This window comes from Pongo abelii, chromosome 18, assembly GCF_028885655.2.
Source record: "Pongo abelii isolate AG06213 chromosome 18, NHGRI_mPonAbe1-v2.0_pri, whole genome shotgun sequence".
NCBI lineage: Eukaryota > Metazoa > Chordata > Mammalia > Primates > Hominidae > Pongo > Pongo abelii.
The window spans coordinates 30,959,672-30,986,934 of NC_072003.2; the positions used below are offsets into that span (position 1 = coordinate 30,959,672).

Below are 27,263 nucleotides of genomic sequence, written 5' to 3' on the forward strand. Positions count from 1 at the left end.
TGTTCCCTCTATGTGTCCATGTGTTCTCATCATTTAGCTCTCACTTATATGTAAGAACACGCAGTATTTCGTTTTCTGTTCCTGTGTTAGTTTGCTAAGAATAATGGCCTCCAGGCTCCATCCGTGTTGCTGCAAAGGACATGATCTCATTCTTTTTTCTGGCTGTGTAGTATTCCATGGTGTGTATGTACCACATTTTCTTTATGCAGTCTACCACTGATGGGCATTTAGGTTGATTTTATGTCTTTCGTACTGTGAAGAGTGCTGCGGACCTGCTCATATCTAAGAGAGGAAGCTGAGTTCCAAGACTAGGCATGCCCATCTTTCTGTGGCGCAGTGTTGCCATTCTGGAAAGAGCTGGTTTCCTTGCACAGACTTGAGCATCTCCACCAGATTCAGCAAGGAAGACACCGGATCTGCAGAATCTGCAGGGTCTTGCCCACCCTCTGGGCCTGGCTAGGGCTTGGCAGTGGTTCTGGGCAAGGGCTGAGTGCCCCCAATGGCGGGGCTCCCTGGCAGGAAACACGGAGGGGACAAGGGTAGGCTTTGGGCACAATGAGACCTTGGGCCCTGGAGTGAGGAGGAATCATGGTTGAGCTCAGCTCTGCGATTAACAGGCAGCATGACCCTGTGCAGCTCACTGGGCCACTCTGAATCTCAGTTTTCTTATGTGTGCACTGGGCATAATACCGGTGGTCATTTCACGACAGTAACGACCACTGCCACTGCCTCCCTGGTTGTTGTAAGGACTCAAGCCCAGGACCTGCCACAGAAGATAGGCTCAGAGCATGTTCACTACTGCTATCTTTAAACTTCTCTAATAGTCTGATAGTCTGCCTTCCCTAATACATTTTCTTTTTCTTTTTTTTCTTTGAGCCAAAGTCTCACTCTGTCACCCAGGCTGGAGTGCAGTGACACAATCATATCTCACTGTAACCTCGACCTTCTGGGCTCAAGTGATCCTCCCACCGCAGCCTCCCAAGTAGCTGGGACTACAGGCATACACCACCACCCCCAGCTAATTCTTTCATTTTTTGTAAAAACAGGGTCTCACTATATTGCCCAGGCTGGTCTCGAACTCCTGGCTTCAAGTGATTCTCCCATCTTGGGCTTCCAAAGAGCTGGGATTACAGGCGTAAGCCACCGTGCCCGGCCCCCTTAATAGATTTTCAACTCAGAGAGAAGGATGGGGTTTCTCTCATTCTATGCTTGTAGCCTCAGGGTCTAGCACAGTGTGTGGCACAAAGTATTGCAAATAATGCAAGAAAAAATACAAAAATTAGCCAGGCATGGTGGCGGGCACCTGTAATCCCAGCTACTCCAGAGGCTGAGGCAGGAGAATCACTTGAACCTGGGAGGCGGAGGTTGCAGTGAGCCGAGATCGTGCCATTGCACTCCAGCCTGGGTGACAGAGGGAGAACCCGTCTCAAAAAAAAAAAAAAAAAAAAAAAATGGAAGGGAGAGAGGGAAGGAGGAACGGAGGCAAGGGAAGGAGGAAAAACAGTTTGAAGCTAACAGCAGTCCATAGGGGAGGTAGCCAAGGGTCATCAGCAATGCTGAGCTCCCTGTTGAAAAAGGAGCAATGGTAAATGTCACTAGGTGACAATTTCCTTTGATTTGAACTGTAATTTCCTGCAGGAAACATTGTGCATTTTCTGAAGACATGAAGACAGATTTACTTTTTTTTCTTTTGACAGGATCTCACTCTGTCACCCAGGCTTGTGCGCAGGGGTACAATCATAGATCACTGCAGCCTCCACCTCCTGGCTTCAAGTGATCCTCCTGCCTCAGCCTCCTAAAGTGCTAGGATTACAGTCATGAGCCATCGCACCCAGCCAGATTTGCTTTCTTAATAAGATGGTGGTGGTATAAGAAACATCCACTGATATGGTTTGGATATTTGTCCCCTCTAAATCTTATGCTGAAATGTGATCCCCAATGTTGGAGGTGGGGCCTGGTGGGAGGTATTTTGGTCCCTCATGAATGGCTTGGTAATAAGTGAGTTCTCATTAGTTCAGGAGAGAGCTGGTTGTTTAAAGGAGCCTGGCATCTCCACCTCTCTCTTGCTCCTTCTCGCATTGTGTGATGTACCTGCTCCCCCTTCTATCATAAGTTAAAGCTTCCTTAGGCCTCACCAGAATCTGAGCAAATGCTGGTGCCATGCTTCTTGTAGAGCCTGCAGAAACACGAGCCACAGAAACCTCTCTTCCTTATAAATTGCCCAGCCTCAAGTATTCTTTCATGGCAATGTGAAATGGACTAACATGCTCATAAATCTAAATAAGGTCCTTGAAGGGCTGATGGGGATGCTTGGTGTGAAACAGTCCTCAGAACCGGCAGCAGGTGGAACCAGGCACCCCAGGCATGTCACATCCCTCCAGGGGTTGGGGCAGTGGCTGCACTACTCACCAGCCCTGTGCCTGGACAAGTCTTGATTTTCTCATCTGATAAATGGGCACATAATGTACCTATTCTTCTGGTTGTTATAAGGATTAAACTAATTAATAATGCAAAGCATGCTGGACAATATAGAGAGATCCAGTCTCTACCAAAAATAATTAAAAAAAATTATCCTGGTGCTATGGCACATGCCTGTAGTCCCAGCTACTCGGGAGGCTGAGGTGGGAGGATCACCCAAGGCTGCTGCAATGAGCTATGATTGCGCCGCTGCACTCCAGCCCAGAGTGACACCCTCTCTCAAATAAATAAAACAATAAACAAATGTAAAGCTCAAGCTGTTTAGAGCAGTACTGAGAACACTGCCTGGTGATTGCCATTATTATCATCATATTATTATTACTATTGTCACCATCGTCATCCTCATCTCTGGGGTCTTTCTGGTCCTGTCAGTCTGTGAGTGCACATTCAGCCCCACCTCCCAGTTCCAGAGGTGGAAGGTATGAACTACTGTAATGCACTATCCGGTGCCCCCTCCCCAAACACACACCCCTTTCCTCCATTCCAGCATTTAGAGCTGTTGCGGTCATTGCCTCAGGAAAGGCATATTTTGCAAGAAGCAGAAGAAGGGCTTCAAAGGTATTGAAAACCTCTGGATTCAGGGCAGGCAAAACCCACAGGAGGTCACGGCACTGCCCTTTGCCCCAGAAGAGACAGTCCCCCAAACGGGGGACAAGGAGCTTCAGAGCAGGAGCTAAGTGTGAGTAGATGCTGTGGTGCCTAGAAAGATGGAAGAGCCCCAGGGAAAGTGACAGTGACAAAGGCACCTGTTCAGACGTGAACAGCACCAGCCCTATTTCACAGATGGGAAAGTTGAAGCGAAGACAGATTCGTAACTTTTGCCTGGTTTCTTGGTAGCCTGGCTGTCCAATACAAAACAGAGCCCTGTTTCAGTGTTTGTGAACTTCCATGGGGTAAAACCGTGGCTGAACTGAAGGGACCTCTATGACATCACTGAATGTGGAGCTGGGAGGAGATTTGCACAATGGGCCTTCGTGAGCAGTCCTGGTAGCTCCAACCGTGCCCCTGGCTTATGGCAGGGCTGGGATTTGAGCTTGGGTTTATGGTCCCTGGAGCTGGAGCGAGTTTCCATTGTACCCTGCGGACTCCCAGCAGGCAGGGGATTCCCAATCAGCCACTCCCTGAGCAGGCTTGCACTATGAGGTCCTCATGGAAAGTGGGGCTGGGGACCCTCCATCACTGGCTCTGCCAGAACTGCTGCAGAGGTGTTGGAGGTGACTGTGCCATCCCATAGTCACTGTCCCCAATAGCCCACCATAGTCTGGAGTCTGACGGAGGCTGGGTGTTTGCTCTTTTTAAGAGAAGAGGTGGATGCAGGCAAGTGATGGAGCTGGGAGGCTCTGAGGACACTGAGGGAGGGTTTCAGGGAGGACCAGAACTGATATCTCACCAGGAGGCCACACTGTACCTGCCGGCCTGATTCCAGGGCCGAACATGGCCACAATAGCCAGAGGCATTATCAGGGGGCCTACCAGGCCCCATCTCTGCTATGGCAGGGGTGGGTGCCGTGTGCCCTGGGGCCTCCCCAGCCTCCACTGCCCGTGCTCCAGGCTGTCATCCCCCGCCATGTTCTCCACCCTATATGGTTCCATCTGTGCCATCCTCAAAGCCAGCCCCTCTCTCTCTGGCCCCAGACTGGCTCTGTTTCCCAAATATCCAGCCACTGCCTTGTATGAATTAATAGCCTACATGCTATGCTTCTGCAACTATCTGTAGTAAAGGACTAAGACTCCCCCCGGCCCCTTAATTTTCTTCTCCTTTTTAGACATGGGGTCTTGCCTATTGCCCAGCCTGGAGTGCAGTGGAGCAATCATAGCTCACTGAAGCCTCCAATTCATGGGCTCAAGTGATCCTCCACCCACCTCAGCCTCCTGAGCAGCTGGAATTATAAGTGTGTGCCAACATGCCTGGCTCCCACTTAATTTTCAATCTGTCTTGAACCAACTTTTTCATAAAAAATAAAAATGAAATGAGAAAAAATGCATACGAAAGGCAAGCATGAGTGTCCAGCAATGTCAATTTGTTATGAAAGCTTCCATTTATCTCAATTTCTGTCCTTACATCACGAAGGATGTTTGCAAACGGGCAACGGTCCAGGGACCACACTTTGAGTAGCACTGTTCTGTAAGGCCCTTTTTTCTCCTCTGGCCTCGGCTGGCCACATCCACCTCCTGACCATATGACTGAGGCTGCACCTGCTCTATCCTCCAGCCCAGTACTTCGCAAATTTAATGGTGCTCCAAGATCACCCAAGAAGCTTGTTCACATAAAGCCTCTGATTCGGCAGGTCTAAGGTGGGGTCTGAGATTCTGCATTTTGAGCAGGCTTCCAGGTAAGGCCAATGCTGCTGGGCCCAGGCTTTGGCCAGATGAGGGGCTCAGCCCAGCCCAGGCCTCCCGTCCTCTCCCCATGGTCCTGGTGGCAAATGGCCATGATCAAAGAGCCAGCCACCTCCTTCCCGCCTCTGAAGCTCCCTCCAGCTGGCAGATATTTAAAAGAAAGCATGAAAGTTCAGGGAGTGAACATTCCTTCCAGATGTTCCTTTCAGATGTTCCTCCCACCATCCTTTGATAATTTTTTCACTTCAAGGACCATCTCGTGTTTTCACCTCCCCGTGCACGGGTGCTGGCTGACGATCCGACCACATGAGCCGCGTGAAGGCTCTGAATCTCCACGGTGCCATCTCCAGTTTCTGGGCACCACGTTCCTCTCGAGAATGAACGGCAATTTCAAAGGACCCCAACACCCGGTGATGGTGTGCAAGGTGTTACCGAGAAATAAACTTCAAGCAGTGAAGACAGATGGATGAGATGGAGCTGTGATTGAACATGTCTCAGAGGCTAGACAGCTAAGAAACAGTCGCAGAGGACAAAGAACACATTGATTTTTAAATAAGCAATTCACAATGGAATGAAAAATGGAATTCAGAGGAATTTTGGGCAAATAAATGACTGCAGGTAGTAAATTAAGATTCCATAACATCACGTCAAAAGGGTCATTGCAAGTTAGGGGGAAATAAATGGGTTTTTAAGAAAGACTTTTTTTTTTCTTTTCCAATTTTCTGAGTAAATATCATCATGATAGAAAACATTTGGAAAATAACACAGAAGGAGACAAAGCCATGCACATGTCAATGCCTTAGCTTGATCTTTACGTGTAATTTACAGTTTTGTCTCCCGTTTCTCCAATACTGAGTTTTAAAAAAGAGACCTCAGCCGGGCGCAGTGACTCACACCTGTAATCCCACCCAGCACTTTGGGAGGCCAAGGCGGGCGGATCACAAGGTCAGGAGTTGAAGACCAGCCTGACCAACAAGGTGAAACTCCGTCTCTACTAAAAATACAAAAAACTTAGCCAGGCATGGTGGCGTGTGCCTGTAATAATCCCAGCTACTAGGGAGGCTGAGGCAGGAGAATCGCTTAAACCGGGAAGGCAGAGGTTGCAGTGAGCCGCGATCACGCCACTGCACTCCAGCCTGGGGACAGAACAAGACTCTGTCTTAAAAAAAAAAAGAGAGACCTCTAGATATTAACACCTTGAGGTTACACTTTGGTTATTTCTAGAATTGCATGGGTTAGCAATGATTACCTGGCAATACAAATAATCACTGGCATAGTGGTGGTCCCCATCCCAAAACCCCATCCCCATCTTTGACAACCCCTAAGGAGTCCCTCCACCCATAAAGACCCCACCGACAGCATGAAACCTCCAGACCGGACTTGTCTCAGAAGTCCCTTTCAGCACCCAGACTACGCCAGGAGGGAGAACAGACATGAGGATACCTGAGGCATGATGCTGCCCAGCTTGGCAGAGGAGACGGTGGGGAAGGTGTCAGGCAGCACTCCAGCAGAGAGAAGAGTGGGTCAGAGCTGCAGAGGCCGGAACATGGCCGGGCTGGGGAGCTGTGGATGATCAGGGGATGCTGCGTGCAGGGCAACGGGCCCGGGGTACACGGTGGGACTCTGAAGTTATGATGAGGAATTGGGTCTTTGTCCTGACAGCTATGGGAAACCACTCCAGTGTTTTAGGCAGAAAGATGGGGGCCCTGTCACCCTGATGACCTTAGCATATTGAGGAGGCATTCCAGCTTCTGGGGTGGGAGTAGATAAGAGGGGACAAAAATGGGTGTGCAAAGATCATGAAGAAAGTTGCTGGATTCACCCAGATAAGTCCTGTTGCAGCCACAGACTAGGACGATGGAAGTGGAGGCAGAGAAAAGGGAAGGAGACATAAAGAGAAGGCCCTGGGCTTGTGGTGAGTAGGAGGGTCATGGGTGGTGAAGAGGCAGGGGCATCCGCCAGGACTGCAGGTTTTTCCAGCTTGCACAAGCAGAGCCACTTATGGAGGGAGAGGTGGAAATAAGACTGCGTTTGGGGGCGTGAATATCATGAATGAGTCTTGGACATATTGATCTGAGGTGCCTTTGAGAATCCAAGTAGAAACACCAAGGAAGCAACCGCATATGGCATCGGGTGGGGCAGAGTGGATTCTTCTAATGTGGGAGCCCTCGGCCACGTGGCCATGGAGGATGAGGAGCTGCACATCACAGAAAAGAAGACAGCCCTGTAGGAAACCAGAGACGGCGTCGGCGCACAGGCCCAGGAGAAGTGGCTGTGGGAGCTGAGGAGAGAGCGATTCGGGAGGCGGGTGGGTGCCGTGCCAGGCTGCCGAGAGCTGCTTCGTGGAGTGAGGGGGCGGGAGCCAGATTGGAGGGGGCTGGACGGTGAGTGGGAGGTGAGGATGTGGAGACAGGCCCTTCACAAAGCTCCCCCACAGCAAACAGGAGAGAGAGAATAGGAACCATTGGGGCATGCGGTTGACGTGCCCATCCCTGCTCAGCCAATCCGGTGAATGTGTAAGGAGCCAGGTTGAGGTCACCCCTTCCCTGTGCACAAACCACTTTTGTCCATGCTGGTTTCTTGCAGATCTGAGATCTGATGGCTTTGTGTTGTGCTGGGAGTGCAGCGAGCACTGGCATCAAGGAAGGGGGCTTTGGATGGTTCCTACTCCATCTCCTCTCTCTTAGAAGATAAATGCATCCCAGTGATAGACAGAGAGCTGCTACCACCAGCCTCCAACCCCAGACACCGTAGGAGGAGAAGAGAGATCAGAGACCCAGGCACAACTCCCACCGAGGCGCTCACTCTCAAATCACACCAAGTTGCTTAGATTTTCCTAAATGCGCTTCGTGTGTCAGCCCCTCCTGGCCTTTGCTTGTTCTGTTCCCCATGCCTGAAATAGCCTCCCTCACCCACTGCCGATCTGTCTGGTGAAGGCTGCACTAGTATTGAAAAACTCAGCTCAGGGGTCTCTTCTGTGAAGCCTCTTCTATCCTCTGATCCTCTGCCTCCCACTGGGACTGGCCCCTCCTGCCTGAAGCCACTTCGGGGAGACGCGATTGTGCCACCCAGTGCACTTTGCTGTGGTGTGAGCAGGGGGCTGTGAACTCAAGTGTTTCAGCCTGATGTTGCCATGCGGGAACATGGGCCCGGTGTGGCCAGATCTCTGCTTTGTCATGAAAAGCCAAAAACCTTGATTTTTGATTTCTTGTATTTTTTTTTTTTTTTAGATTCAGGGATACATGTGCAGATTCATTACATGGGTGCATTGCATGATGCTGAGGTTGGGCTTCAGTTGACCCCATCACCCAAACCCTGAACATAGTACCCGATAGGTGGTTTTTCAACCCTTGCCTCCCTCCCTCCCCACTCTTGCAGTCCCCAACGTCTGTTGTTCCCCTCTTTATGTCCATGTGTACCCAATGATTAGCTCCCACTTATAAGTGAGAATATGCCATATTTCTTTTTCTGTTTCTGCAAAACCTTGATATTTTAACATGAAATCTCCTGATTTTTAAAACTCAGCCCAAATTTAAGAATTTTGAAACCACCATGCAAGCTAAACAAAATACATCTGCAGGCTAGATTCTCCAAGGACTACCATTTGCCACTTGCTACAGAACCCCTTTTCAGGCAGGGAGTGTATCTTATTTGCCCTGCACAGAGGGAGGTCTCTAAAGGAGGGGTGGGGTGAGGGGGGCGGGGGCAGGGAGAGGGGACCCCCAGCTTTGTTTCCAGAAACATAATTGTATCATTTCATAAAGTCCTCACAACAAAGCCTCAAGGTAGGCATTAGCTCATTTTCCAGCCAGGAAAACTGAAGCTCCGAGAGGTGAAGCGAGTTACCTGGGGACTCGCAGCTAGTAAACTGCAGAGATGATTCCAACCCTGGTCTGTTTCTTCAGGTGTTCCACAAGGGCTGAATGCATGAAGTCAGCCAGGTGCTCAAACAGTGTCTGCAACAGGAGGCACTGCATAACTTTCTACTATACTTAACAATATAATTAATATTGTTTTTTTGGTTTGGTTTGGTTTTTCCAGACAAGGTCTTGTTCTGTCGCCCAGGTGGGAGAGCAGTGGTGCCATCATAGCTCGCTGCAGCCTTGACCCCCCGGACTCAAGTGATCCTCCCACCTCAGCCTCCCTGAGTAACTGGGACCACAGGCGCATGCCACCACACCCAGCTAATCTTTTAATTTGTTTGTAGAGACAGGGTCTTGCTATGTTGCCCAGGCTAGTCTGGAGCTCCTGGACTTAAGTGATCTGCCTGCCTCAGCCTCCCAAGTGCTAGGACTACAGGCATGAGCCACCGAGCCTGGCCTAATATTGTTAATAATTAATACCGTAATTGATTGAGTCTCTGTGGTTCTAGGTGCTGGGACAGAGTGGAAACCAGAAAAAGCAGGCTCCCTGCTCTCATGGAGTGTGCACCGAAATGGGCCAGACATAAACATGAAAATAAATAAACAAGTAATTTCAGAGAGTCCTAAGTGGTACAGAGAGAGGTGCAGGGGTCCCAGGAAGGAAGAGCTGCGCTCCCAAAAAGCTCCGGGGGCTTCCGTCCCCCACACAGTGCCAAGTTCCCAAGTGAGGCGGGTCGTTTGTTTGGCACAGCTGAATTCCCTCTGGGATCCAATCCAACAGGTCTCGTTTTCTTCCACACATTGTTAAACCAGATCTGAGCATTAAGTATTCAAGAAAGCCCCAATCTGCAAATATTTACCTTTCATTCAGCAGCATCTGACCCTCCCCTCAGGAGGCCCGATTAAGACGAAGGAGGGGACGACAGGCAGGGTGACGCTGGGAGGGTTTAATTCCAGATGTTTCTCAGGGGTGGGGCAGGAACTGGGGGGTGCAGGCTCTCCAATCCAGCAAACCCAACACGTGCATACTGGCCCTTCCATGTGTACATGCATACACACACGCACACATATGCACACATACACGCACACACACACATAATACACACACACACGCACACACACACAACACACACATGCACACACAATACACACATGCACACACGATACACACACTACACACACGCACACACATGCACACAATACACACATGCACACACGCACACGCATGCACACACAAATGCACACATACACATGCACACGCACACATGCACACGCAGACATGCACGCACACGCACACATGCACACATATGCACACACAATACACACATGCACACACATGCACACACAATGCACACACATAATACACGCACACACACGCACACAATACACACGCACACACATGCACACACAATACACACATGCATGCACACCCACACATGCACACAATACACACATGCACACACGCGCACACATGCGCACACACATGCACGCACACATGCACACACGCACACACACGCACACACAACACAAATGCACACACGCACACATGCATACACACACATTCACACACATAATACATACAATACACACATGCGCACACACACGCACACACACGCACACACAATGCACACATGCACACACGCACACCCACACATGCACACACAATATGCACACATGCACACATGCACACACGCGCACACAATACACACAAGCATACGCACACATGCACACACATGCACACACGCGTGCACACAATACACACACGCACACACGAGATACACACACATGCACACACAATACACACGTGCACACACAATACACACACGCACACAAATGCACACACAATACACGCACACACACATGCACATGCACACACGCGCACATGCACACACACGCGCACACACGAGCACACACATGCACACACAATACACACGCACACACAAGCACACGCACACATGCACACAATACACACGCACACACATTACAGAGATACACACACATGCACACACATACATGCACACACGCACACATACACACATGCACACACACACACATGCACACACACATGCACACACATGCACACGCACACACATGCACACATGCACACACACATGCACGCACACACACACGCACACACACACATAATATGCCTTTCTTCGACAGCGCTGAAAACCATTTCAAATCTGCCCAACTGCTCCTCAGCCATGCAATCGGCTCTTGCAGAAGGTAATCCAACAGGACGTGGGTGGTGGGGGTAGGGGTGGGAAAGGGACAGTTAAATTTCTTCCTGTCCATCAGCCCCCACAGGGCACCACCTTGTCCCTGGTCTCCAGGAGGACAGCAGGAAAGACTTGGATGAAATGGGCTCCAGAAAGCCCTCTCCCACAGATAGGAAAGGTGGGGGCGTGAGGGAGCCCATGAGCTCTGTCCCACAGAGTGCATCATCCCAGAAACCCACACACGGTCTGTCTCTCACCTCACCTGCCCTCCTACGATGAGCTCCTCAGCCATGGGACTCCCTTTACTCCCATTGTGTGCCCAGGTCCTAGCTCAATACCCAGCAGAGACAATTAATCAAGCCTGAGAGGCCACACAGCACAGGGAAGGACTATGTGGCCTGGGCTGAAATCCCAGCTCTGGCACTTACCAGCTGTGTGACCTGGGGCAAGTCGTCCTCCCTCTCTGTGCCTCGATTTGCCATCTGTAAAATGGGGGTGACAATAACACTTACACCTCAGAGAGGCATGGCAGAAATTAACTGAGTCACATCTAAGGTATTTAGAGGAGGGCCTTATACAGCGCCAGAGATAATAACATGATTATCAGCCATGCTTCGAAACACCCTCACTATCTCCATCCTAAGCTGGTCATGACCAAGCTAATGCTTCACTCTGGGGTCTGGCAAGGGCATTAGGAGCAGAAGGGACAGGAACTCACACACACAAAGCCCTCCATATGCCAGGCACTGGGTGCAGCATGTCACATGGGTTTTCCAATTTGAGTCTCCCTGAGACACTTAAGAGGTCTGGACTCTCCCATCCTGGGTCACAGGAAACAGGCTCAGAGGGGCTCAGTGCCTCACCCCAAATTACATAGTAGCAAAGAGATAGACTTGGAAAACTCACTCCAAACCCCTGCTCTTTCCACAGCACCCTCTGTCCCCCATGGAGGATAAGGAAACCTGGGCAGGTGGGGCCATCGATCGCCCTCCCTTGAGTCCCTGGCTGCCGCTCCAAGGACGCTGGCCACTGTAAGATGTCAGCCCTGCATCTGAGCCATCCTGCAAACCTATGCAGACATCTATGTGCTCCGAGCCCTTTGTAGGGAAGGCACAAAAAAAAAGGAAAAGAAATAGAACAGCCTGGCTAAGCTGAAATGCTCTCCTCAGAGGGGAAGGGAAATAAAATTTGATGAACCTCTGCATAATGTTCAAGTTATGAATGTGTAAAGTGATATTCTGCACATATGCTGGGAAGAATTCATCTTGGGGCTGAGCTGTTAGGAGCCATTGGAACTGGGGCACCAGCAAACAGTAGCTTCTTGTTGATGGGGTATGGAGAGGTCCTGTCTTCTGCCTCAGCAAAATGAGGTGCATTTTACCCACAGATGCCCAAGGAGGTGAATCTCCGTAGCAGGGGTGGCAACTGACTGCAGTGCTAATGGGGCAGCTTTGGACATCTGGCTGCTTATGTGTCTACTGCAAACACTTGCTGAGTGCTCACTCCAGGCCCTGTGCCATGCTAGGCATTGCCACCATCCACAGCCTGGGACGAGATGAGCCGCATGCCAGGTTAGCTGGATCTTCCTGGCCACTGCTGCCTGGCCCGGGACTGAACACCTGACCTACACCGAGCAATCACATCCTCTCTCCTGGGGCTTTGGCATGGAAGTGCTGGGGCCCTGAATCAGCGAGATGATGGTGGAGATGGAAATAAAAGAGCATGAGGGAGCCAGGGCTGAGGCCTCCAAAGACAAGAGTCTGGTCAATCACCAGAAAACCCTGAAGGAGCTCCTAGCAGGTGCCTGGCCCAATTCTAGGTGCCTGGTCCACAGTGGGAAACAAGATGGCATAGGTCTTCTATCCCAAAGCTCACAGTCCGCAAACTGGCAAACAAATAAATAAAATCCTGGCAGGTTGTATCAGGTGCTATGAAAGAATAGAAATGGTACCAGGCATAGTGGCTCATGCCTGTAATCCCAGCACTTTGGGAGGCTGAGGTCAGAGGATTGCTTGAGGCTAGGAGTTTGAGGCCATCTGGCGCAACCAATAGCAAGACCCCCATCTTTACTAAAAATGAAAAAATTAGCCAGTCGTGGTGGCACATGTTACTTGGGAGGCCAAGGTGGGAGGACCACTTAAGCCCAGGATGTCGAGGCTGCAGTGAGCTGTGCTTGTGTCACTGTACTCAGTCTGGGTGACTGATATGGTTTAGCTGTGTCCACCCAAATCTCGTCTTGAATTGGAGTTCCCATAATCCTCGTCTGTCATGGGAGGGATCCAGTGGGAGGTAATTGAATCATGGGGACTGTTACCCCTATACTGTTCTCATGATAGTGAGTTCTCATGAGATCTAATGGCTTTATAAGGGGCTTTTCTCCGCTTTGCTTGGCACTTCTCCTTGCTGCCGCCTTGTGAAGAAGGACGTGTTTGCTTCCCCTTCTGCCATGATTGTAAGTTTCCTGAGGCCTCCCCAGTCATGCTGAACTGTGAGTCAATTCAACCTCTTTCCTTGATAAATTACCCAGTCTCAGTTGTGTCTTTATTAGCAGCATGAGAACAGACTAATACAGCAACAGAGTGAGACCCTGTCTCCAAAACATAAAAAATAGCAATGGCTAGAGTACCTAGGATGAGGCTGTGGGGAGTGTGTGTTTAGACCCAGTAATTAGGAGAGGCCTCACGGAAGCATCCCGTGGCACAGTAAGTAGAAAGGTCCCAAGGTGGGGACGCACTTGTAGTGCCCGAGGGATGGAAAGGAGGCTGATGTGGCTGGGGAAAGACACAGTGGCAGGCTGAGAGAGGGGCCTGTTACAGTCAGGGTACCTGTGTGGGCCTCCCCACCCCATGCGCTGCCATGCTTCTTTTCTGACTGAAGCCCTCCCAAGTGCCCCACAGAGAGTCCAGCTCCTCAATGCTGCCCCACCCTGCAGCCTCCTATCCCCTTCCTCCTCCTCGTCCTCTGCTGAGCCCTGAGGATGTGCAGTGATGCCTTCCTGCCATTGAAAGGTGTTAATGCCCGTCTCCTTCAGCTCCCCCAGAAGTAGGCCCTGTGATAAGGATTTGGGTACAGGTAGTGTTCTTGAGGGGAGACGGTCCCAGGAACTATGGATAAGGAAGAAGGGAAGTGCGACAGGGAAGGGACGGAGCCAGCAGAGGATGTGATAAAGGCTGATCTCTGCTAAGGGCACCTGGAGACCAGTCCCATGGCAGAGCGTGCCCCAGGCCGTTTTGCACCCAAGGGTGGGAAGATGGGTCTTCATCCACCAACACCCACCAACTCCTGACAGTATCAGTCTCCTGGGCATTCCAGTAAGCCTCATGTGTTGGGCAAAGCAGATTCTGGGGTCAGAGAGGGTCCTCAAGGCTGAGAGTCACATGGACTTGTGAGAAGCCCCCAGCCTGTTCATGAACTGTGAGTACTGAGCAGATCTGTCCAGGGCATAACAACACCTGCATGGGCTCGAGCAGCTGCCTGAGTTAAATCCTGGGGCTGCCTCTTGAATCTTGGTGGCCTGATCCTGAGGCACTGCCAGCTCTGATTTTCTTCATTCTAGGAAAAAGCCACGCAGACCTGGGGCCCAACTCCCCCTCCATCACTGTGCAACCTTACATAAGTGTCTTAACTGCTCTGAGCTTCAGTTTTCCTCATCTGTAAAATGGGGCTAATTGTCCTAACGGCATAGTGAAGTCTTAAGGATGAAATGAAATTCCTGGGCACAGGGCCTGGCACATAACCTGTGCTCCGTAAGTGGCAGTTATGATGGTTGACTCTGACCTAGGGCTGCTGTTCTATATCCCCTCTCTCAAGAGGAGAGACTGGGAGCATAGGGACCCCAGGCCAGATCGGCCATTCGTCGGTACCTGTAGGTACTGCTACTGATTGGGATAGGCCTGGGAGGTAGACAGAGCTCAGAGAGAGTAACAGGCTGTGATTCTGCAAGGCCTGCCACAAACACAGGCACAGCAGATCTAGGGATGTGGGCCGAGTTAAAGAGGGCAGCAGCCCCTGACAGCCCAGAAGAGACTGGAACGGCTAGCAGGGTGTAGATTGGCACTAGGTTGGAGAGTGGTAGTGGTGGCTGGCCCATAGAAGCAGTTCTGGGTGGAGCCAGGAGAGCAGTACAGAGTGAGGTGGATACAGCACCAATGATGAACTCATCCCCTGGAGGAAAGGCTCAGAAATTTCTGGTTTCAGGCTGCTGATGCTCTCTCTGAGTGCCTTCATCAGAAGAAGGTGTCTGGGAGGAGTTCTGCCTAAGGATATCTCCAGCTTCTGAACTCCTGAAATTCATCCAGCCAGCCTTCTGCCTGTCTGTCCTTTCACTCATACCTACTCATCTATACCTTTGCCTACTTACTTATCAATTTATTCATCCAACCATTCATCCATCTACCCATCCACCCACTCACCATTCCATCCATCCATCCATCCATCCATACCTCCACCTACCCATCCACCACTCATCCATCCATCCAGCCATCCATCCATCCATCCATCTACCCATCCACCAACACACCTATCCATCCATCCATCCACCTACCCATCTGCCCACTTGTCCATCCATCCACCTACCTATCCACCCTATCCACCCAATCATCCATCCATCCATCCATCCATCCATCCATCCATCCATCACCTATCCATCCATTCACTCACCTATTCATCCATCCATTCATCCAGCCATCCATCTACCTACCCATCCACCCACTCACCTGTCCAGCCATCTACCCATCTACCCACCCACTGTTTATTATCACCTCCTCTAATCCCAGCTGGACCCTGAAGACTTGGGTGATTACATGTAGTTCCCGACATTGAGAAGCGATCCTCCTCCTGCAACCATCACCAATCCCACAGCTGGGTCCTCTTTTCACTCAATGCCATGACAGGAAACCTTGTCCAAGGAGGAAACCTTGGTTCAGCTTCTTTATCTCTTTATCATGGTTCCAAGAAGCATAGGACCTAATGGTAAACGCTCAAACTTGGTTCCCTTCTGAGTTTCTAGTGCTTTCATCACATAAGCCCAAGGCAACCTCACGACCCATAAAACATTAAAATATCCCAGAAATTCTGACACAGTGGTGTTCAAACTCTGCCTTCTTCCGTCTCCCCCCTCCATAACCCCTCTGTCATATCATTCATTCCAGTTTTTGACTGGGGCCCGGTGGCCACTGAGGCCAGGCCATGGGATTTAGAGTCCCCGTGGTGGCCAGAGGTAACCCCCTGTGCACTGACCTCTCCCGGAAGTACTTGATGGCCTCAGGATCTATGAAGGTCGGCTCTTCCCGGTAGCCCTGCTCAAAGACCTTGCGCTTGTGCCGGAACTCAATGACCGTCTTGGTGTAGGAGTTGAGCGTGGTGACAGAGGCTGCCATGCAGCAGGTAAAGGAGCCCCACGCCAGGCTGCCAAGAGATCAGGAGAGAGATGCCATCGTGAGGGTGGGCAAGGGACAAGAAAAATCCCACACCCACCAAACATTCATTCATCCCTGCACGGCTGCCTTTTCCTCTGGTACCTAAGCAGGTACTGCCATAGAGAAGGATAAGACTTGGTCTCTGCCCCACTCACAGTCTGGGAGATAGAGAATTATCTGCACATTGTGATGCAGATGTAACAGAATTCATTATGGGGAGGCTAGAAGAGAGTGAATCATTCTGTCCAAGGGGGCTGGCATCAAGGGAGGTTACCCAAAATACAGTGACACTTATGCTCAGTCTGGTAAGAAGAGTGAGAGTTGGCCAGGGGAAAGGGCATTCTAGGAGAAGGAATAGTGTGTACAAAGGCATGGAGGCATCAGACAGCAGGGAATGTTCTACAAACTGTGGGAGGTTTGGGGAGCAGAAGTGAGGATGCATGAGAAGATTAGCTGGAGTTGGTGATGGAGAAGGAGATGGGGGCAGACACCCTAAAAGCTCATTTTTTATGAAAGTTAAGTTACCCTTGTTCATGTATGACCCTGGGAAAGATGCCAACCCTTTCTGTTTCACAATCCTCATGACTATTTTTTTTAAAGACAGGGATTCGCTCTGTTGCCCAGGCTGAAGTACAATGGTGCGATCATAGCTTACTACAGCCTCAACTTCCTGGGCTCAAGTGATCCCCCGCCTCAGCCTCCCAAAGTACTGGGATTATAGGTATGTGCCACTGCTCCCAGCACCTCCTCACGTTCATTGTAATGGACAACAGCACTACCTCATAGGGTTGTTACAAGGATTAAAGGAGATGATCCACTGAAACCATCTTAGAAGAGTGTCCAGCACATAGTAGGCACTCAAGAAAGTCTTGCTGTCATTATTATCATTAATATTAACATCCTCACTACCCACTTCCATATGACTTGGTTTGTAAACTCTCCCCCTGAGAGATGAGGTTGTAATGAATGACCTGCTTGGCTCTCTCCTCCACAACTTTCTGTACAGCTGGGACTCTTGGCAGCCCTCACTTGATGTACATGCTGAGCCCAGCCCAAACCTGGAGAATTTGTCCTATCCACACTTGGAAAGGTAGGAAGGGTGGGGTAGAGCGAGGAGACTCAGCTGACCCAGTTCCAGCTCTAGAAATGGCCTGCCTGTTCCCTCTGATCAAGACTATGCATTCAACGTTTAGTACCAGGAGTGGGGTACCTCCCTGGCCTCAGTTACCTCTGGCCTGGTTCCTGGATCCCTGTTCTTCAGTCTCTGCCTTGGTAACTGGTTTCCTCCAAATCAGGGACTCAGTTTTGCTGTTCCAACTCTGCATTGCCTGGGAACTCCAGGCCTCCCCTGCTGCCAGCCCACCCAGCTGGTTTCTGAACATCATCACCACCCCTGCATTCCCCATGGTCAATGAAGCCCACTGCCTGCACCCACTGCTTTTCCCTTTGACAGCCCCTGAGCACCCCAGAAGGAAAGCAAGGAAAAAATCTGAGGACTCAGCCTTCCTCAAAGGGATCCTCAAAAGGACCATTTATTTCCCTTAACACCAAACCCATTGATAGAGTTCCCATTTCTTTCATGATAAGGAGCTGATGTAGATCTTCCAGAAGCCCTGAGTGTCTGTAATAGACAGTTTTAGGATATCAGCCTGGCCCCTCTAAGAGCTTCCCTGTCCACCAAAGTGTCCAGCATCTGACTCACCACCCCCCACCATTCATAGATGACTGGACAAGGGCTGACCATCTGGCCAAAGCTGGTCCAATCAGATACTCTCTCCTAAGCAACAAAGCTGAAGATTCTACTTCAACCTGGGATGTCTCTTTATACTAGCATGATGGAAACTCAGAACCCGAGGATAGAGAATGAACAAGTAGGCTTTTTCTGGATTCCATGAGTATGGAGTATGTTGGTTTTGCCTGCTCAGTAGCCATTCTTCCTTTTGGTAACCACACTCCAATTCTGTTAAGGGATCACTCCTTCCTTCTTCTCAGGCCATTTGGTTTGTGTGGGGCTGGCCCCAACCCCAACATCCATGTGAGCACATGACCTCGGCTTGGCTAATGAAAATGCTGCTTTTCTCTGGCAATAGTAATTGGTTGGGGGGTTGGCACGTGACCCAAGTCGGGTTCATGAGACTCAACCCCTGGACTTGGCTGAAGCTACTTGGAAACAAAGCTAATCTTTCTTCTGTGGTGCTAAGCTGGTGGGATTTGAGCCAGGATTTGCTGGGGACCCTCTTGCCACCACCCAGCCTGAGAATGAAATTGACCCAAAAGAAAGCAGAGCCATGAAAAGGGGCTGGATCCCTGAGCTGAGGCCATTATCCCTGAACTTTTCAATCATGAAAGTCTCAATTTCTTTTTTTTTTTTCCTTGGCTTTTTTTTTCTACCCTGAAGCCAGTTTGAATTGAGTTTTGGTCATTGGGAACCAAAGTTATTATATGTTTACTTGCTATAAATTCTCTTCTTTTGCATGAGTTAGTTTCGATGTGAATTTCTAGTCTTTATAGCCAAGGATCTTAAAGGTGACCAAGTCTGACTCAACCCTGATGGCCCAGTCAGGGGACAGAGCAGGGGATTCTCAAACTAAAGGCCTGAGCAAAGAAAAATACCTTGCAGGAGTGGTGCAGTCCAATGACTGAGTGTGTGGAGGGAGCTTCCCTGGGGAGAGAGAGGGTTTGCTAGAGCCCAGGGGCCCCAGAAACAGATGCTATGGGGTGGAGCAGAGCCAGACAGGCAATGGCTGGACAGGCACAAAGTCAGACTGTGCTAGAAGAAAAGCCTACATCCCCGCCTTTCCATGTACTTTACATGCAAGATCTTTTTTCAAATAACATGTCACCCTGAGCTTGATTCCTCAGGCTCTCCACATCCCAGCCCTATGGTCTCTTTTCCACTCCTCAAAAAACTCAAAGCTCATTCCCAACCCTACCTCCCCCATTGCCTTCCCTCCCTGTGGAATCCCTGGACTCGCTACTTTCCATGCTTTACCCAGGCTCTTTGCCCAGCTGGTGCCTTCTCACCTGTGAATGTCACCCCTTCCTCAGTGGGCATTTTCTGTCTACCATCTCTAAGAAGCCCCCTCTCCATCATTCTGTATCACATACCCCTGTTTAGTTTCATCTCGGCCCTCATTACACCCTGTAATTCTTTTTATCTTTTTTCCTTTCATTTATTTACTCTTGTTTTTCAATTAAATTTTTCCTTTAGAGATAATTACAGATTCACAAACAGCTGTAAGAAATGATATATAGAGAGAACCCACGTACCCTTTAGCCATTTTCCCCCAATGATAAACTCTTGCAAAACTAGTGTAATACAATATTACAATATTACAATATCACAAGCAGGATATTGACATTGATACAGTCAAACTACAGACCAAGGATCTCTTCTGTGCCATTTATAGCTACAGCCACTTCCCTCCTGACCTCCCACAAATCCTGAAAGCCACCTGTTCTTCATTTCAATAATTCTACCTCTTCAAATATTTTACATAAATAAAATCATACAGGAGTATGTATGGGATTGGCTTTTTTTCACCCAACATAATTATCTGGAGCATCATCCAAGTTGTTATGTGCATCAGTAGTTTGTTCCTTTATATTGCTAAATACAGTATTCCTGCCAGCAATGTATGAGTTTCTCCACATCCTCACCAGAATTTGCTTGTGTCACTATTTTTTATTTTAGCTATTCTGATAAATGCATAATAATATCTCATTGTGGCTTTAATTTGCACTTCCGTAACAGCTAATGAGGTTGAACAACTTTTCATTTGTTTATTTGCTATCTGTGTATCCTCTTTGGCAAAATGTCTATTGGTGTTTTTTGCCCACTTTCTAATTGGATTGTTTTGTTGCTGTTTACTATTGGGGTTTTAGAGGTCTTTATATATCCTAGAGATTAGTTCTTTGTCAGAAATGTGGTTTACAAATATATTCTCTCAGTCTATAGCTTTCTCTTCAGCTTCTTAATAGGGTCTCTTGTGGACCAAATATATTTAGTTTTGATGAATTACAATTAATCCATTTTTCCTTTTATGTGTTTGATATCAAACATAAGAACTTTTTGCCTAGCCCTAGATTCCAAAGATTTTCTCTCATTTTTCTAAAAGTTTTACAGTTTTACATTTTATACTTAAATCTGTGATCCATTTTAAATTAATTTTTGCAAGTGGTGTGCAGTTTAAAGTAAGGCTATTGTTTATTTTTGCCAGTAAATGTCCAATAGCTCCAGCACTATTTGTTGAAAAGGCCATTCCCTGCCTGCCCCACCCCTGCCACTACCACACACCCACACACAGGGAACTGATTTGTACCTTTGTCAAAAATTAGTTGGGCGTATCTGTATTGGTCTATTTCTGAGTTCTCTATTTTTTTTTTCATTGATCTATGTGCCTATCCTTCCACTAATATCACACAGTCTGGATTATTGTAGCTATACAATAAGTTTTGAAATTGAGCACTCTAATTCATCCTGCCTTATTCTTCTTTTTCAAAATTGTTTTAGAAATTCTAATTCCTTTGCCTTTCCATATAAATTTTAGAATACTTTTCTCTATATCTATAAGAAATTTGATGTCTTCACTATATATTGAGTGTTCTGATCCATGAACATAGTATATCTACCCATTTATTTAGATCTTCCTTGATTTCTTTCATTGGTATTTTTCTGTGGTTTACAGTTTTCAGTGTACAAGTCCTATAAGTGTTTTGTTATATTTATGTCTATTTCACTTTTTTAGTATAAATGATATATATTTTTAATTTTGTTGTCTGAATGTTCATTGCTAGTTTGTAAAAATACAATTGATTTTGCATTTTTATCTTCTATCCTAAGACAACACTAAACTTATTTATTAGGTCTAGGCAATTTTTTGGTAGATTCCTTGAATTTGTCTACACAGATAATCATAACATCCACAAATAGTTATATTTTATTTCTATTACAATCTGTATACCTTTTATTTTCTTTTCACATCTTATGTCTTGCACGTCTTTTATGTCTTATTTCTAGTTAGAACTTCCAGCACTATGTTGAATAATAATGGTGTTCTCAATCTTAGAGAGAAAACAGTCTTTCAACATTAAGTATAATGTTAGCTGCAGATGTTTTGTAGATGGTCTTTATCAAGTTGAGGAAGTTCCCCTTTATTCTGAATTTTCTGAGAGTTTTTTAAAAAGTATGAATCAATGTTGAATTGTGTCAAATGCTTTTTCTGTATCAAGTAATATGGTCATGTGATTTTTTTCTTCTTTAGCCTGTTAATATGGTGAATGACACCGACTGATTTTTCAAATATTGAAGCAGCCATAATCCCTAGAATAAGCCCCACTTATCATGATGTATAATTATTTTTATATATTGCTGACTTCTATGTGCTATTGTTTTGCTAAGGATTTTTGCATCTATATTCATGGTTGTCTATTAGTCTGCGGTTCTTTGCACTATCTTTGGTTTTAACAACAGGGTAATGTTAGCTTCATAAAGTGAATTGCAAAGTTTTCTCTCCTCTTCTATTTTCTGAAAAAAAAAAAAAGTGCTAATTCTTATTTAAATATTTGGTGGAATGTTCCAGTAAAACCATCTGGACCTGGAGATTTCTGTTTTGAAAGTTTTTATTTATAAACTAAATTTCCTTAGTAGTTATAGGGATATTCAAATTACTTATTTTGCATTTGGTAAATTGTGGCAGTTTGTGCTGTTAGAAAAACTGATCTCTTTCATCCAGGCTGTCAAAGTTATGTGTGTAGAGTTGTTTGTAGTACGATCTTACTATATTTTTTTGATGTCCTCAAAGTCTGCAGCAACATCCTCTGTTTCATTCCTGAATTGGCATTTTGTGTCTCTCCTCTGTCTGCTCTCTCTCTGTCACTCTTGCGAGTGGTTTGTCAATTTTATCTTGTCAAAGAACCAGCTTTTTTGTTTCATTGATTCTACTATTTTTTGTTTTCAATTGTATTGATTTTTGCTCATCTTTCTTCTGCTGGCTTTGGTTATTTTGCCCTTCTTTTTCTAGGTTCTTGGGATGAGAGCTGATTTCATTTGAAACACTTCTCAATTAGATCCTATTGGTTGATGATGTTGAGTTCTTTTATATCCTTGGTGATTTTCCATTTGGTTGTTCTATTAATTGTCGAGAAAGCCATATTGAAATCTCTAATTATAGCTGTGAATTTTCCTATTTCTCCTTTCAGCTACATCAATTTTTCCTTTACAGATTTTCAGCTCTGTTGTTTGGTGGATACATATTTAGGATTGCAATGTCTTCTTAGTGGATTGACTCTTTTATCATTATTTAATATCTATTTCTGGTCATTTTATTTGCCTGAGTCTACTTTACCTAATATTAATATAGCTAATCCTGCTTTCTTTTGATTAATGCTTACATGATAGATGATTTTCATCCTTTTACTTCCAGCCTATCTATTTCCTCATACTTGAAGTGAGTTTCTTGCAGACAGCACATAGTTTTGGGTCATATGTTTTAAATCCACTCGGCCAATTTCTGACTTTTAATTGGTGTATTTAAACCATTTACATTTAAAGTGATTATTGATATATTATGGCTTAAGCCTGCCAACTAATTTTGTTCTTTCCTGCTTGTTCCTCTGTTTTTTGTTTCTCTCTTTTTTTTTTCTTGTGTTCCCTTGGATTTCTCAAACAGTTCTTAGAATTCCATTTTGATTTATCTATAGTTATTTTGAGTGTATCTCTGTATATAGCTTTTTTAGTGGTTGCTCTGGGTCTTACATTATATATACATAACTAATCACAGTCTACTGGTGTCAACATTTGAGTAAAGCATAGAAATCTTGGCTCCTTTTGTGACACTTTACTTTCCTTCATTTGTAATATAATTGTCTTAAATATTTCCACTGTATACATTTAGAATCACATCAGACTATATTATGATTTCTGCTTCAACCATCAAACATAATTTAGAAAACTCAAAAGGAGAAGTAAAGTTTCTCTGTCCATTTTTCATTCATTCTTTCTTATATTCAAAACTTCCCTTTTTAAAATTTCCATTTTGTTTAGAGAACTCCCTTTAGCCTTTCTTTTAGGGTAGGTCTGCTGGCAACAAATTTTCTTAGTTTTTCCTCATCTGAGGATGTCGTGATTTCTCCTTCATTTCTAAAGTATATTTTTGCCGTGCATAGAATTTTAAATTGATAGTTCTTTTCTTTCAGCATTTTCATTTTCTTTTTCTTTCAAAATGTTGTGCCACTTGCTTCTAGCCTCCATGGTTTCTGATGCAAAATCCACTGTTGCTTGAATTTTTTTCCCTGTAGTTAGGGAGGATGTTATTTTCTCACTGTTTTCATTTTTGTTTTTTTTTAACTTTAGCTTTTTTTCAAGTTTGACTGTGATGTGTCTTGGTATAGATTTCTTTGAATTTATACTATTTTAGAGATTCATTCAGCTTTTGATTCTGAAGGTTTATGTCTTTTACAGGATTTGGAAAGTTTTCAGCCATTATTTCTTTCAGTACTTGGTCCAGTCCCACCCTCTTTCTCCTTTTCTTCTGGGACTCCAGTGTTATATTTTTGGTTGTAGTTCTAGAGGTTCTTAAGGCTCTGTACATTTTTTTAAGTTTATTTTCTCTCTGTTGTTCAAATTAAATCATTTCTATTGTCCTATCTTCAAGTTCATTGATTCTTTCCTTTGTCCCTTCCATTCTGCTGTTGAGCCCAACCATTGAGCTTTCTATTTTGGTTATTGAATTTTTTAGTTTTAAAATTGCCATTTGGTCCTTCTTTCTATCTTCTACTTCTTTCCTGAGACTTTCTATTTTTCCAAGGGTGTTTTCAACTGCTTGTTGAAGCATTTTTATGATGATTTTTAACATTTCTGTCATTTCAGCATGGATCTATTGATTGTCTTTTTTCGTTCAAGTTGAGATCTTGCTGGTTCTTGGCATGGTATGTGATTTTAGTTGCAACCTTGACATTTGGAGTATGTTTTGAGACTCTGAATCTTGTTTAAACTGTCTGCTCTAGTTGGCTTGCTTTCACATCATTCTGGCAAGGTGGCTTTGGCAAGGTGGAGGCTCGCCCAGTTACTTCCAGGTAGGGGTAGAAGTCTAGGTTTCCCATTGGGAGAGTGTATTAGTCTGTGTAATTTATAAAGGAAAGAGGTTTAACTGACTCAGTTCAGCATGGCTGAGGAGGCCTCAGGAAACTTATAATCATGGCAGAAGTTGAAGAGGAAGCAGCACTTTCTTCACAAGGCCACACAGGAAGGAGGAGTGCCGAGTAAAGGTGGAAGAGCCCCTTATAAAACCAGCAGATCTCATGAGAATTCACTGTCACAAGAACGTCATGGGGAAACCACCCCCATGATCCAATTACCTCCACCTGGTGTCTCCCTTGACACATGGGGATTATGGGGATTACAATTCAAAGTGAGATTTGGGTGGAGACACAAAGCCAAACCGTATCAGCCACCATTGACATTCAAGATGGAGATGGTTCCTGGTTCTTACCAGGTGAGGGTGGGGGTGGGAGTTCTGACTCCCCATTAGGCCTCTGCTGATACCTGGCTGGGAGGGGCCAGGGGGCCTCATCCCTGCTCCCCACACATCACTGACACCATGGGGAGGGAGATGTTCTTATTACTACAAGGCAGTGGCAAAAATCCTGACTCTCCACTAGCTCTCCTCTGACACAATCCCTGCAGGGAGAAAGAGGGGCACCTTGTTACTGCCCAGCAGAGATGAAAGTCCACCTGGTGATTGTCAGCAAAATATAAGCACTCCATTCCCTTGCTGGCATGGGTGTGGGTGAAGCCACAGATTTTTCTTTTCTGTAATGTGTGACTGGAGTAGTGAAGTTATTGTTAAATGTTTTCTGTCTCAGTGGGCTGACCCTTTTTTGGTCCTTTGGCTAGAGAAAGCAGACTTTAGTTGGGCCTTTTTTTTTTTTTTTTCTGTCCTTTAGGTATTTCTGAATTGCTGACTTCTTCAGCTCCAAATCTGGGATATATAACACAAAAAGAACTCAGCAATGTGTTGTTTCTTGGTCCCTGACCAGCCTACTATCTTCTTCCTGCCTTTCAGAGTCTTCTGATGTCTGTTTTATCTTTAGGTCCACGGATTTTAGTTGTATTGAAGAAGCATGTCTACTCTGTCTTCTCAGAAGTGGAATCCTTAGTGTTTGTTTTTTAAGATTATCTCCTCTTCTATCCCAGAATGCCAGCTTCATGAAAATGGGAGCCTCGTTCACTTCACTACTATCCCTTAGCACCTAGAATGGTGCCTGGCACATAGTAGGTGCTCAGTAAATACTTGTGGAATGAATGGATAAACACAGATAAAATAAAAACAGACAGAAAAAGATATGAAAACACTGCTCTGGTTTTAGCATGGGTGAGAGGCTATATCCATGAGCCTTCATCTCCCTGTCCCTCTCACCCCGCAGGGCCCCAAAGCACCCACAAAATACACAGTTTGAAAACTCTGGGGCCAGAACACCTGCTGGTTTTAGCAGCTTGCACTTCTGAACTGGCACACGGAGCTGCGTGGGTGATTGGCCTGGTTTCCGGAGCCAAGAGCAGATTGGACACCATAGGGAGAAAAGGGGAGGGTGGTGACAGGGGTTGTCAATTCTTCGTCCCCTGGGAGCAGCAGGGGCAGAGGGACACAGGGGGAGCAGATTTAGAGGCACATGGACACCACCTTGCAACCCACTCCAGGCCCTGCCCAGTGGGGAGGTTGTAACGGATCACTAAGGAAGGCTGCCCTGGCTGCCCGCAGACCAGAGGGGTACAGATTCACCATGTGGGGCCCGGCTGGGTGCAGATGCATAATCCAGGCCACCCTCAGGGCCCAAGAGCTGATGGGACTGGGAGCTGGATAGTGGCAGGCTCTGAGGGCCCAGCTGGTCCCTCCATGGCCCACAGGGCACCCTTGGGCAACCACATCCCTTTCCCCAACTCTGGTCTTAAAGGAGGTCACAGCCACCTGCCTCAGGCTGATGAGTAAGGGCAAACTTCCTGCTGATCACACAGCCTCTCAGCACAGACATCAGCACACACATCCTCTTCAGTTGTCTTTGGGGCCCAGGCTCTGGTAGGGTCACAGCGGCAGACTCAACCCCTTAAGGGATCGGCCTGCTGGAATACCAGCTAACCCCTGCATAGAGCGAAGGGGCGGCCTGGGGTCCCCAGAGAGGAAAGAGGCTGGTCTGCTGTTTCCACAGTCATGGAGACTAGAAAGGGAGGGACAGCAGTGAGGCCTGTATTCCACAGGGACAGGGCCCCAGAAGCAGAAAGGGGCCACTAGGACAGGAGTGAGAACCTTCCCTAGATCTGGCCCAACTTGCTACTCTCTTGCTGTGTGACATGGGCCAAATTGCATAACTTCTCTGGGCCCTCCAGCTCTTATAATCTTCCACACCACGATGTCCCACTACCCTCAGTCTGCAGAGTGAATGCTTGAGATAAGATTTCACTGTGTGTGCAAGAGTAGGAGGAGACCTTTTTCCATTTCTCTCCAGATTGATAAAAGGTAAAACAGAAGCAGAAAGCGCAGGGCTAGCTTTCCACACTCCTGCTGTCACCAGGAAAGCTGACATTCCAAGCAGGGGCCACAGACTCAAATTCCTGCAAGGTCAGGCAGATGATGACTAAGTGTGGAAGCGTGGGTAAATGTAAGGCAATAGGGCGTGGTGGGGACTGGGGTGAGCTGGAGACCAGATGCCTGTCTAAAGTTTCAGTCATTCTCAGCCTTATCTCCAGGCTGCCTGGAGGCAATGCTGGTTGGGCAGGAACAGATCTTCCAATGATCATGAATCAGAAACCTGGACTTTTACGTAGAAGTTTTACCATTTTAGATGTTAGAAATAAATCCAAACTTTTATAAGACACAATGGCAGGCCTAAGAAAACATCTGCAGGCTGGGTTCAGCCCCAGGTGCATGCAGTTCACAGCATCCAAAGCTA

General features: G+C 47.0%; 1 protein-coding gene across 2 annotated transcripts in view; it reads right to left on the minus strand.

The window, feature by feature from the left end:
* Positions 1 to 27,263, minus strand: part of GSG1L (GSG1 like) — a 272,892-nt gene that overhangs the window by 23,012 nt on the left and 222,617 nt on the right. The window contains exons 5-6 of one of the 2 annotated variants that reach the window (XM_024233794.3): positions 16,138 to 16,305; positions 11,328 to 11,381 (exon numbers count right to left, since the gene is read on the minus strand). In XM_024233794.3, the coding sequence (XP_024089562.1) occupies positions 11,328 to 11,381; positions 16,138 to 16,305 (222 nt within the window). The remainder of the gene's footprint in view (positions 1 to 11,327; positions 11,382 to 16,137; positions 16,306 to 27,263) is intronic. The other variant, XM_002826267.6, reaches the window with a different exon arrangement.